General features: G+C 49.6%; 1 protein-coding gene across 1 annotated transcript; it reads right to left on the bottom strand.

Annotated features, from left to right (window-relative positions):
• acsl3b (acyl-CoA synthetase long chain family member 3b) lies at positions 1 to 12,935 on the bottom strand. The gene is given in 15 exon segments (XM_079751105.1): positions 1 to 3,140; positions 3,584 to 3,741; positions 4,158 to 4,272; positions 4,537 to 4,728; positions 5,058 to 5,133; positions 6,677 to 6,841; positions 6,843 to 6,849; positions 7,746 to 7,885; positions 8,116 to 8,187; positions 8,295 to 8,418; positions 8,786 to 8,936; positions 9,584 to 9,722; positions 10,232 to 10,341; positions 10,713 to 10,890; positions 12,518 to 12,935. Coding segments are annotated over 15 exon segments (2,136 nt in total). The 5' UTR covers positions 12,869 to 12,935; the 3' UTR covers positions 1 to 2,982.
• Between the last annotated feature and the right edge of the window lie 253 nt (positions 12,936 to 13,188).

The raw sequence follows: 13,188 nt of genomic DNA, 5'->3' as shown, positions 1-13,188 counted from the left end.
TTTACAACACAAAGCTTTTTATTTTCATTACACCATTTGCAAGGCCAAATTACAAATAAATAAGGAAAGAGACACGACAGGCAGTGTGAACAGGGGAGCCCCGTCTCAATGGGGTGCCACTCAGTTACACAAAACGAGAGGAATAAAGACCCCTAAAACTGGTCGATCAAGAGCATTAAATAGGTTTTTAAAAGAGTAAAGTTTTACACGGTGTACAAATGCTTTTGCAAACTTTGATCTTCACTTCCTGCCTCTAACGCATCCTATTTACAACGCAAGTTAATCCACATAACATTAGGAGTGGTGAAAAATTCATTTTGACACCGCACGTTGCTTTTGTTTATTAGAGTCAGTAGTCGAGTCAGACGCACCGCTACACGCGGTCTAACGCTCTCTCCCGCTTAAGAGTCTTCATTAAGTTCAACACACGCACATACACACGGGAGCGCTTCACATTCCTTTTGGAGGACTCACGAGGAACTCATGTGCGTCAAAAGGCAACTGTAGCCACCTCTGGTCGGGCAGAGGAAAGCAGCAATGTGGAGAAACAAAGTGTATACGACCTCCTTTGGAAAGGTAAAGGAGGGGGGAAAGATATATAAAAAACAGAACAAACACTCAACAGTATTTTTATTATGAGACGTGAAGCCTGAGAGAGCAATGTCTCAGTCTTTAGCGTATAATAATGTTTTACCTTGGGTGTGGTACGACAGAAGCTTACGTACTTTCCCATTGGCTAGAGCGTCTTGGGAGTTTAGGGTGGGGGGGGTATTATAAAACAGAATCGGTGATACCGTTCAACCGTCAGTGAGTTACAGTTGTGTGTGTGTATTCTTCAGTCAACACACATTGCACATAGACATATCATACACACTGAGTCAACCTTAGAATCACCTTGGCTAGTGTTCTCACATAGTGGTCTCTGGGTATGGGGCCAAACATATCTTTAAGCCAAGTCCAAACACAGACACATATTTTTATTCGCACGCACTATGAGCTTATTCGGAGGGAATTCAGTCTCATATTTACATAAATATAATCCATATTCAAATGTATTGGTAAATCTGCACCCCTTTGTTTAATTTTAAGATGCAATTTAATTCTTTACAGTGGCAATAGTACTTTTATGTTTTACTTGACACGACACATTGGCTCCAACAGCACTTTGTAAAACGCCCGTACAGATTGGCTATATCTAGCTAGTTTGCCTCATCTACCATCCACATCACATTGTTTTTCTGCCATCGTACAGACCTCTGAAATGTAAACAATAAAGCCATGACATCCAGACATTATGGAGCGGCTGTGGCATTTTTCTTCTTTTTCCGATTACAAATTTTGGCAAAATATTGCACATTCAAATTGTTGTTTTTTTTTGATCTATAGGTAACAGTAATATAGGCAACAGTTACTAGACCTATGGTCAAAACAAGATATTACATCAACCTTGTGCGACGAGAAGCAGTCATAAGAGCAACCCTGGAACACTTGAATGCACAGCGAATGAAGAAGGAGAATTAGAGGCTCACTCATGTGTCAAAACATATCTGGGCCGGCCGTGGTTCCCATGGCGACCTTAGAGATAGGTTAAAGTCGGATTCGTAAGGAGTGTGGGAGCTGGCAGTAATAAACCAACACCGGACCGAAATTAACCCGAGTCCTTCCTTTGCAAGGGATTCAAATCAAAAGTAAATGGGCCTAGTCATGTGATCCATGGCGTGGGGCGCTGCTGGGACAGGAAGTCCAGGGGCCGTGGAGGACAGTTTGGGGCGCCACGGCCACTCGGTGTTAGAATTAGCTTATTATTAGTAGGTTATATAAAAGGCTATATAAAGACTGAGGACAGACGACTTGCTTCATGACTCCTTCAAGTGACTTGAGCAGATAAACACACAGTTGTAAAAAAGCTGTTGGGACGCAAGTAGGTACTAATGGAGCAAGGCTATCACAAGGAACGGTTTTACAAAAGAAAGAATACCAGTCGAAACAAATGGAGTAAACAAGGAGCACACTAGGGAGGGGCCGAACGGTTTAAAAACCACACATTTAAGGACAGGCTTGTGATCAATCTCTCATGGCTTTGCAACGCTGGTTCCTCAACAGGGAAATTAATTATCAAAAAGGGCTTTCCAGAATAACAGACCAGTAAAAAAACAACACACATACTCTTATCACCAAAAATATAAAACCAACAAATAAACAACAATGAGGAAAACCGCTCCCATAATCAGCCAACACAGTAAGACATCCCTGCATGAATTCAACCTGAATTGTGAATTAAAGCCAAGAGTTTCCTAAACACAACCTCCCTCCCTAGTGGGCGCCTGCACACACACACACACACACACACACACACACACACACACACACACACACACACACACACACACCTTTTTCTTTCCTCTCGGGTTGTGCGGAAGTCCAAATCCAGCCATACATTCCCTGCTCGCGTGTATCTATGCGTTGCCTTGGTTGTCATGGCAACCAGATAAGCTACATCGGCCAAGGGGAGCTGTGAGGGCCCGTGCGCGGGCACCCTGTGTCTAACTGTGTGTGTGTGTGTTTGTGTGTGTGTGTGTGTGTGTGGTTGGCTGGTGGGGGGCTAAGCGTCGTCGGATGCCCTGCTACCGCTTTAAGTCTGGAACGAAGATCTCTCCGCAGGATTCATGTCCAAGCTGTTGGCAGGGAAGCCAAAGAGAGGACGTGTGTGTGTGTGTGTGTGTGTGTGTGTGTGTGTGTGTGTGTGTGTGTGTGTGTGTGTGTGTGTGTGTGTGTGTGTGTGTGTGTGTGTGTGTGTGTGTGTGTGTGTGTGTGTGTGTGTGTGTGTGTGTGTGTGTGTGTGCGCGCGCGTGTGCGTGTGTTAGGAGTGTACGAGCTGTTCTGTGAACTAGTCGGCCATGTAGTCCGGGGAATTGGCCTGTGTGTGTGTCTGTGTGTGTCTGTGGGTGTGTGTTTCTGTGTATAAATACGTGTGTGTGTGTGTTATTTGCCGCCGTACATCCTCTCGATGTCCTCCTGGTAGTGTGACTTCAGCTCCTTGCGCTTCAGCTTGAAGGCGTCGGTGACCAGGCCCGTCTCCGGCGTCCACGCCTCCGCGCTCAGCCGGATCTTCTTGGGGATCTCAAAGCGCTCCAGCTTGTCTGCATCACATCAGGCAGAACACCACATCAGTCAGTCAATGCGCTCTATGCAATATTTTGCAGCCAAATAGATGTAGTCACGGCTAGGGTGCTCGTCTCTCCCAGGCTTAAAGTGGGTTCTATCCCATGTTCCTCGGATTTAGAGGAAGAGCTCCGAACTGATTCCTTGTTTTCCAATAGTCATTAGGAAGAGAGATTCAAGCGTTCTAGTACATGCTGAGCCACCCTGTAGGCATCGCTCTTCAGGACCATTATTCTTAAAAACATTGTGATTTTTCCTTCCTCCATCCCTTCCTTCCACCATTTATCCTTCCTCCTATCTATTCAACGTGTTTCCTTCCTCCTCCAATCATTTATCCTTCCTTCCTTTGTCTTTCTATCTTTTCTATGTGCTTCCTCCCTCCTCCCTTTTTCGATTCCTGCTCCCAGGAACACCCTCCCACCTGAGACGGCGGCCTCGGTGATGATGCGGAGGACCTCTCTCTCCATCTCGGGGTTGTTGCAGATCTCCTCCCAGCTGCCGTGCACCTGCCGCTGCTTGGCCAGGGCCATGAGCTGCTTGGGGTTGGGCACCACGAAGCTGATGACATACGACTCCTCACTGGGGCCACAACACACAGCTCTGTTGTTACCGGTTACATGATTTAATTAATCAATTCATCAATGATTGAATGATTGCGGGAGAAGTAACGAGTGAAAGAGAGCTATTTGATGTTTTTTCCCCAGTTGAATTAATTAATGAAGAAAAAGAGAGTGATAGATGAGCGAGTGAGCTTTTTTTAGCAGATGAATTAATAAAAATGAAGGGAGAGGGACGAACGAGAGTGAGATGAGTCACCAGCTGAATAAAAAAAAAAAAATGGAAGTGAGGAAGAGAGGTGTGAAAGAGAGAGAGAATGTGTGGCAGAGTAAGAGGGATAAAGATGAAAGCGATAAATGCGTTAAAGAGAGAAATACATGAACGAGAGAGAGCAAGTGAGAGAGACCAAAGCGCTAGAGCCGCTCTGTTTCGGCTACCTGTTGGCGTAGGCACAAATGTTGTCGATGAGTGAGCAGTTCTTCAGAACCGCCTCCACCTTGCCCAGGGACACGTACTCTCCTGCCTGCAGCTTCACCAGGTCCTTCTTACGGTCTACAGGGGTGCAGAGAGAGGCTGTTGGTTCATACTGCGACAGGGTGGTGTAACAAAGTGGAACACTGGTGGTGTGACAGTTAGCCCAATTGAAACGCATTCTGGGAGCAACAAAGGATCATCTGCTGGATTCTTCTTTAAAAATCAAAACCTGGGTATGTTTTGTGCTAATGCCAGGGAAGGACAAGGGGGTCCGACAGCTTTTTTTCATTTAAATATATTTATCTATTCTGCGATGAATGAAGTTATTTTTGTTCTTCTAACCGATGATCTTGAGGCAGCCGTCGGAGTGGAACTCCCCGATGTCGCCCGTGCAGAACCAGCGCTGGCCGCTGTCGTCCACGAAGAAGTCCAGGCGGTTCCTGGCCTCGTTCTTGTAGTAGCCCATAGTGACGTTGGGCCCCCCGATCAGGATCTCCCCGCGCGGGTTGGGCTTGTCCGAGCTGTAGTACCCTCCTGGAGCATAGAGCACACACTTTTTATTCATGGGATACTTGAAACTCAAAGAGGACATCTGTGTTTGCTTATTTTTGGTCTTTTTCCTCAAGAAATCAGCTATAGTTTATGTTGTATTTCTTTATTATAATGGGACTTTGTGCCTTTAAGGATATGCCCATGAAGACAGGAACAGAGTGTTGACGAAGAGAGGGAACCAACACAGAGTAGCATTGAGTCGGACTGGGTCTAACCCGGTCGCTACATAATGCGTTCTGGGTGTGGTTGGCGCATTTGCAGGTGGGGCCACCGAGCCTGTACCGTTCTACTGGTTTATCTGTCAGACTCACCCTCTTCCCAGTCTTTCAGTGAGAACTCTGAGCACACCAGAGGAGCACCGACCCGCCCCGTGCTGTAGTCGCAAGCTGAAACAAACACACAGTGTGAGCAGGGGAAACTGGGTTTCTCAGAGCAAAACAAAGTCAAGCTCAGCTATTTGGTCCCAGCTTCTGCTATTAAATTCGTGCCTTTGTGTCGATATAATCTCACCGTTTTATATGAATGTCCCACGCCAGACAAAGTGTTTTTAAATAAGGCCTGATCCTGTTGGTTTGTACATCAACAAAAGAGCGAAAAGGGGAAATCCAAATTGATTACATCAACGGGAGTTATCTGAATAAACCTCCCCGAGCCGATAGCGTATCAAAAGAGCACGGATAAGGGTTGCTTAGCAACAACAGCCGGTACGCTGGGGCTCAAGGGACAGAATGGGCAGTTTTAGAGATGTGTGGTATTTTTCATTGGAGGAGTCATCAGTGCAGGCTTATTCCAGCCACAGCTGGATTAAGCCTGCACATAAATAAGGGTGAGCCCCTTGAGATACTGTCTGAACAATTGAGTTTAAAGTTTAATTTAGTAAACACATAATTCAGACTGGAGCAGGTGGACAATTCCCCCTACACATAATCTCACATGATTGGCAGTTCCTTTACCTAATCAAAAAAACAATACACAAATAGAAATGAATGAATGTTACTGTAGTTTTTTTAAATGTTTTCTTTTAAGTTCAACCTGCCAGGGACTTACGATGAAGATGAGCCTTCATGGCTAAATATGGCACATTTACATGTTGTACTCTGGTGCTCATGTTTACTAATGTGCGTTGTCCCTTTTAAATAAAGAAATCTAAAATAGAAAAAATAATTGCTCATGTAATTTCCTTTCCCTCTCCCTCCCCCAGCCTCCCTCTCCCTCCCCCAGGCCCCCTCTCCCTCCCCCAGCCTCCCTCTCCCTCCCCCAGCCTCCCTCTCCCTCCCCCAGCCTCCCTCTCCCTCCCTCTCCCTCCCCCAGCCCCCCTCTCCCTCCCTCTCCCTCCCCCAGCCTCCCTCTCCCTCCCTCTCCCTCCCCCAGCCCCCCTCTCCCTCCCTCTCCCTCCCCCCAGCCTCCCTCTCCCTCCCTCTCCCTCCCCCAGCCTCCCTCTCCCGCCCTCTCCCTCCCCCAGCCCCCCTCTACCTCCCCCAGCCCCCCTCTACCTCCCCCAGCCTCCCTCTACCTCCCCCAGCCTCCCTCTCCTCCCTCTCCCTCCCCCCCCCCTCTCCCTCCCTCTCCCCTCCCCCAGCCTCCCTCTCCCTCCCTCTCCCTCCCCCAGCCCCCTCTCCCTCCCTCTCCCTCCCCCAGCCCCCCTCTCCATCCCCCAGCCCTCCCTCTCCCGCCCTCTCCCTCCCCCAGCCCCCCTCTCCCTCCCTCTCCCTCCCCCAGCCTCCCTCTACCTCCCTCTACCTCCCCCAGCCTCCCTCTCCCTCCCCCAGCCCCCCTCTCCCTCCCCCAGCCTGCCTCTCCCTCTCCTCTCCCTCCCCCAGCCCCCTCTCCCTCCCTCTACCTCCCCCAGCCCCCCTCTCCCTCCCTCTCCCTCCCCCAGCCCCCCTATACCTCCCCCAGCCTCCCCGTGCCTCCCCCCTTCCCCTCACCCCTCGCTGATGGTGCCGGCCCCGCAGGTCTCCGTCAGGCCGTAGCCCTGGCCCACCGGGCAGCACAGGCAGATGTTCATGAAGCGCTGCGTCGCAGCAGAGAGCGGGGCTCCGCCCGACAACAGCACCCGCGTCTGTCCCCCCAGCAGGGCGCGCACCCGCTTAAAACACAAACCTGCAGGGGGCGAGAGAGAGAGAGAGAGAGAGAGAGAGAGAGAGAGAGAGAGAGAGAGAGAGAGAGAGAGAGAGAGAGAGAGAGAGAGAGAGAGAGAGAGAGAGAGAGAGAGAGAGACAGAGAGAGGGAGAGAGAGAGACGCACACAGAGAAATTACAAATCAAGCGGAAAGAGAGGAAGGGAGAGAAAGACAGAGACAGAAAGAGAGCGAGCGAGAAAGAGAGAAAAAGGGGGACAGAAAGAGCGAGAGAGAGAGACAAAGAGAGAGCGAGCAAGAGAGAGAAAGAGCGAGAGCAAGAGCGAGCGAGAGAGACACACACACAAACGGAAATTACAAATCAAGTGGGCAGAGGGTAATGGATGGGTCAGGCTACGGCGGAGACGTCCTTCGTCTTTGTCAGATGCTGAGGAATCCTCTACTGAATCCCGACATTGATTTGTGTCAGTGGGGGGAAAAGGGGCATGGGGTAATGTAATAGTCGATACAGTGGACTGATTTATACGTGCGGGAGAATCGTTGGCTGTTAAGGGGAACGAAGCACCTGTCCTGAGCACCCTGATCTCAGACCCTGAGGGCTTGGCTGTGGGAATGGCCGCTCAGAGCCTGACCGAACGAGGGTTTGAGATTAGGCTTCAAGCCGCGCTAGTCACACAATGGACAGTTTGGTCATCCGGTATACACTTCTATCCAAAGAACCCTTCTTTGATTTTGTTTTAGAGAGGTTACATCATTCATCTGTAGGTAGGGCTTAGGGCATCTTGCTCTAGGATGCCCACAGGAAGACATTGGATTTTGAACTCAGAACCATTGCAAAAAAGGTGGATGGTATAGAGATGGTAGGTATATATACACACGGGGGGGGGGGGGGGGGGGGGGTTCTTTGCGGTGTCTGTACCTGTCACAGAGAGGTGTGCTGTAGCCTTTGGAGATCTGCTCCATCTTGTAGTTGTAGGCCAGGACAAACAGGGACCGCTGGAAGCTGCTCATCTCCTCCACTTTGGTCATCACATTCTTGTAGATGCGGTCCATGATCTCCTGCACATTTCAAAGAGGCAATCTTTGCTCAGTATGCAGTCACATTCGATTAGACTCATCTATGCTGCCGTTGCACAAGCACAACCAAATGTAATCTTGGCAATTGGTTGGACTTGGGCCGATCTGAATAAACAGGTTTTCATGCCGGTAAATGTATAATCCTTAACACTATGTCGGATACAAAGGACGTTGATCTCCAGAACAATGTAGGGGTGCCGTGGTGGACTTACCGGTACAGCAGCCATGAGGGTTGGCTTCAACACACTGGTGTCTCCCTTGCTGCCCTTCTTGATCTTGGTAGACTAACGGATGGAGGAAAAGGGAGTTGGTTCAGTTTGGGAGACACACAGCAAGTGGAAGACCTCACACACACACACAAACACACACACACACACACACAAACACACACCTGGTCGGCGAGGGTCTGTGGGGAGGAGTATCCGATGCTACAGCCGTGGGAGATGCACACCAGCTCTGCGCTGAGCTCCAGGACGTGGGCCAAGGGCAGGTAGCCAATGTAGGTGTCCGTCTCACTGCCCACCAGAAACAACAGGTGGAAAATTAATTGTGGATGGAGGCAGTGCGTTTTGCATCCTGTGTTTCAGAGAAAAGTACAAAGATAAATATGAAATAAAATATAATACTTCTATTTATGAACGGTTCACCTCTTCCGTGACAAACAAATGTATGCAATAAAGACAGAACACGGCACTCCAGAGATTCTGGGTAGGGAGACGTCAATGCGACTGTCATATTCAGACACCGGAGAGGCGGGGTTGTCAGGAGGGGATAGAGTGGTAGAGGTAGAGCGGTTAGAGAGAGAGAGAGAAAGAGAGAGAGAGAGAGACTCTAGAGAGACGGAGAGAGTGAGGGATGATGAATCAGAAAGGCGTGGCGTACTCGAGGTTGGGGATGCGCTCGGCCATGCCGGTGATGCTGGCGATGATGTTGCTATGGGAGATCATCACGCCCTTAGGGATGCCTGTGGAGCCACTGGTGTACATGATGACAGCGATGTCCGACGGCCCCGGCTGCCTGCGTGTCGCGGCCACTGAGCAGGACAGGAAAAAAAAAAAAAAAAAAAAGAGGCGTTGATGAAAGTCAAAGTAGCAGGAAGCAGGAAGCGCTGCCGGATTGGTCGATAATAGCCATAACACAGAATCACCCAGGGCTCTCTTTGAAGACGAAAGTGTGGTGCCAATCGAAACGTCTTCTGAGTCATTGGTTAAAAGTTTTAAGTCTAGACGACGACATTAGCAACAACTGTTTTCCATAAAGTTGCCAGCCTGCCATATTGTTCCTCCAGGAGGATTTGAAAGACAACATTATGTTCTTTGCTGCTCGCCCACACTAAACACCCTTTCCTGTGATCGAACATAAAAACACCAGTTGGAGTCTACAGCTTCAGAATGGCAACTAGTTGGTTGCTGTCTGTTCAAGATCATTATGAATCGACCACTGTAGGAACCGTTTTGCATACTGGTTTTGCTGGCTTTACATATACAAATATACATACACAGTCACAGGTCTGTTGCTCCGCATACAGCGTCAGACGAGCAACATGCTTGAGTTTGTATTCCTGAGGAGAGAGAATGTGGCAGCTCCCAATGGGAGAGTCTGACCCCAGACGGCCTGTGTTGAGCGCTCAGTGTGAGATGGGTTTGACTGTCTTGACAGCAGCCTAGGGGGGAAACTCACTGTTGCTGGGCTTGGAGCCCATCTCCTGCACTGCGTCCATGCTGAGCACCACGATGCCCCTGGGCATGTCGGGCCAGCTGGCCGGCTTCCGGTCCACCAAGATGATGTGCTGCAGCCTGGGCACCTCGTACAGGATGGCCTGGCGTTGAAGGTGGTGGTGGGGACGGGGTATGTGGAGGAGGGGTTGATGGCGATAAATAGAGGAGAGAGATAGAGGGAGGGATGGATGGAGGAGCAAGAAGTCAAGTTACGTGTTATCAGTCACAGCTACAGTCACAGTTACAGGGCTTCACAGGGCCACATTTGACGACCCCCCCCCCCCCCCCCCCCCACCCCTCTAAGAGGGAATGGAGCCAGAGGCAGACCAGGAGAAGGAACACAGAACAGGGATTCCGTGATGGACAAGTGAAGCAGGGTAGTAACAGATCAATAAGTATTAAATCAACCAATCAAACACAGAAATATTTTTAAATGTATCCTCTTGCCACAGACAAGTGTGCATAACAAACCGCACACAAGAGCAAACATACCCCCAAGAGAACACACCATTGTACTTGACTGACTGTTTGTCTAGGGAAGGGGCGGTTGTCTTGTCACGACATGGCCGTAATGCCACACAGGGGGCCCCGGGGAGGTGTGACTGGCTACCTTGAGGCGGCTCTGCAGCAGCTCTCTGCTGGTGATGATATGGGTGACCTCCGTCTCGTTCAGCCCGTGGGCGATGGCATTGGGTCCCAGGGTGGAGTACAGAGTGACGACTGGCACCGACACACAGACACACACAGATAGTCATCATCTCTTGTCATTTAGCAGACTTTGTTGCACCGTTTGGCAGATTTTATAAAAATGATGGGACAGTTAAACAAATGTCAATTCATGCAATCAATGAGCAGGTTGGGGTTACGCATCTTGCTCGAGGATTCCTAAAGGTAGACAGTGAATATTGGGATTGAAACCCAGAACCTTTCGGCTGGCTGTCAAACACCCCAACCACTGGTTGATTACAGGCATGAAGCCTTGTGTAAGCCAAAATGATTGTGTTATACGCTTGTTCACCCATTCGGGTAACACACACAAAACAAGATAAATAAACCAACTAAGGGTGCTGTCCCGGGCAGGGTTGACTCACGTGGAAAGTTGTACATGAAGCAGGCCTGCGCCGCCACCATCCACTCCTCTCTGGTCTCGCAGAAGATGGCGATGTTGCACTGGGGCTTCTGGCCCAGCGCCGCCAGGCCACAGCCAAAGCTCTTGGCTGCCTGGTAGACCTCCTGGTAGGGCCGCCAGTTGTAGTCTCCCAGGATCACCTACACACAGCCCCAGCAGAGACAAGGTTTAATAATGCTTGAAGACAGTCATTGCTATTGAGCCAGACTGCTACAGCACAAAACAATTAGCGATGGCAATTCAGCAATAGAAAGATTCGGCAACAGCTAAATTCAGTATCAGCCGAATAGCAAAATCGGCAAAGGAAAAACAGCAATGTCAGTTTAATACAACGATTATCAGAAAACACAGTGATGTTACTTGTATATGCCATTTGGTGAACATGTGACTCCTATGCACAGCATCTGAAAACACTGAGTGCCTACATTCTTAACATGAGTGCTCCCAATGGGAATGAAACCTCTAACCCTGAGGCATTAGTGTTAAAGCCTTGCCCCATCAGTAGGCTACGGTGAAAGCCTAAACTTTCAAACTAGCTCATTCCAAGATTTAGAATGTGATAAATTGAAGACAAAAGAATAAAAGCTGAATGGTCTTGGTTCAGACCTCTGATGGGCAACCAGCTGTGTCGCACATAGGAGAGGAAGTGAAGAGTCTACTCTCCTCAAATCTCCCACCATCTATGTGGAAGGCATCTACCATCCCAGTGCTCCACTGCCCTCTAGAGAGCTGCTGCAGACATGCAGCGGATGGCTAGCAGGGACCTCGACACCCCGAGAGCGAGGGCTGGCAGTGAAACAGCATTTCGCGGCTCCTCCAACTACGTGCCCTATGCTAACGCCGCTAGCAGGCTGCACGGAAAGCCTCTCACACACAATACATCTATCTAAGCTTCCTAGATAGTGTAGAAACTAGGATATTGTGCAGTGACAAGGGTGTTTTGAGTCCAAGCTGAAGGGTACTGGGTTCGATATTTAATGTTCACGGTCTACACGCTACATTGAAGGAATTCTTACATTGAGCAATATGTCTAAAAGCTAGCCGGCCCTTAACGACCTGTATCTGGAGTCGCTTTGGAGAAAGGCGTTGTCTAGCATTCGACTGAATAGACAAACATTTGTAGTTCGATCTGTTACATCCATATAATCAGTAGAGCGCAAACATCACGTGTGTTTGTTTGTGTTTCAAGGGTCAACGAATAGGTACAAGAATTGTGCTTTGTGTTAATGAATACAAATATGTACTTACCTAATTATGTACAGGCCGTACAATCTGCTTATTCTTAGGAGTGCCAATTTGTTTGGCTAATCCTGCACTCAATTATAATAGATGATTACAAATAAAAAATCTGAACTAGTATCTGTGTGTTTATTTATGGCTCCTGGTGTCATGTAATGCATATGACAGTACGTTGTCTTATAGTTAAATGTATCAAAGTTGCTAGTCCAGAAACTTAGAATAGATAATGGCCATCTCTAATAACTCCACTTGTGAGACTGAAAAAGTCAATCAGGAACGTAACGCATTTTTAATTTTGAATGTTTGATTATTTTAGTTCAGTCTATGAAATCATAATGATGGCAAATGCCCGCCACACGTTTCCCAAGCCAAAAGCCACAAGTCATGATAATGAAAATCAATGGATAGAAAAATCGATTCATTTGATGACTTTCGGTTTGAACGAAACGCATCCTAACAAAACGCAGTGATGATGCCGCCGCCGCCCTCCCCCTCCTCCCAAGGGCTGGGGGCTGAACCCCTCCTCACCTTCTTGAACACCTTCCCGTTGGGCTGCAGCTCGTCCTCCTCACTCAGCAGCTGCCGCGTGCCCAGGCAGTGCCGGGCCGGGAAGCGCGTGGCCGCGTACTCAAACACCTTGTCCAGGGTGTCCAGCCCGGGGTACAGCGCGGACGCCAGCCCCTGCTGGCTGTTGATGGCCCTGTAGGGCCCCGCCGTGTGGCCCGTGATGGAGCGGGCCTTCTGCCGGCGCGCCCGCTCCAGGCTGGTGCTCGTGCCCGACAGGAAGTACCAGGGCAGGAAGGTGATGACGGAATACACCCACACCACCGACCGGAACACCTGCAGCAGCAGGGGGTTCATGTCCTCCTTCAGCTTCATAGCCAGGGATCCCCTCGCAACGCCCAGGTACTGATGTTGTGATGGAGGGCAGGAGGGTGGAGACGGTCAGAGAGGGATGGGGGGGGGGGGGGGGGGGGGGAGGGGGGGAGGGGGGGGGGGGAGGGGATGGGAACTCCTCTCCTGCTCCTAGGCGAGGGTGAACAGCAAGTTGGGGGCGGCTGGTTGAATGTTGAGGGCCCGGGCAGGGGTTGAGACAGTGGTCTTTTGGGTGGGGGTAGAGTAGTAGACCTGCAAGATAAGAGGCACAACAATCCCTCGTTAGGAAGGAGGTTGATAGGCAAAGCCGGAAGTATCAGAGT

This window comes from Pollachius pollachius (assembly GCF_949987615.1).
Source record: "Pollachius pollachius genome assembly, chromosome: 14".
In the NCBI taxonomy this organism is placed as follows: domain Eukaryota; kingdom Metazoa; phylum Chordata; class Actinopteri; order Gadiformes; family Gadidae; genus Pollachius; species Pollachius pollachius.
Note: the sequence above shows the minus strand (reverse complement) of the source record. Positions and strands in the feature narration are given on the sequence as shown.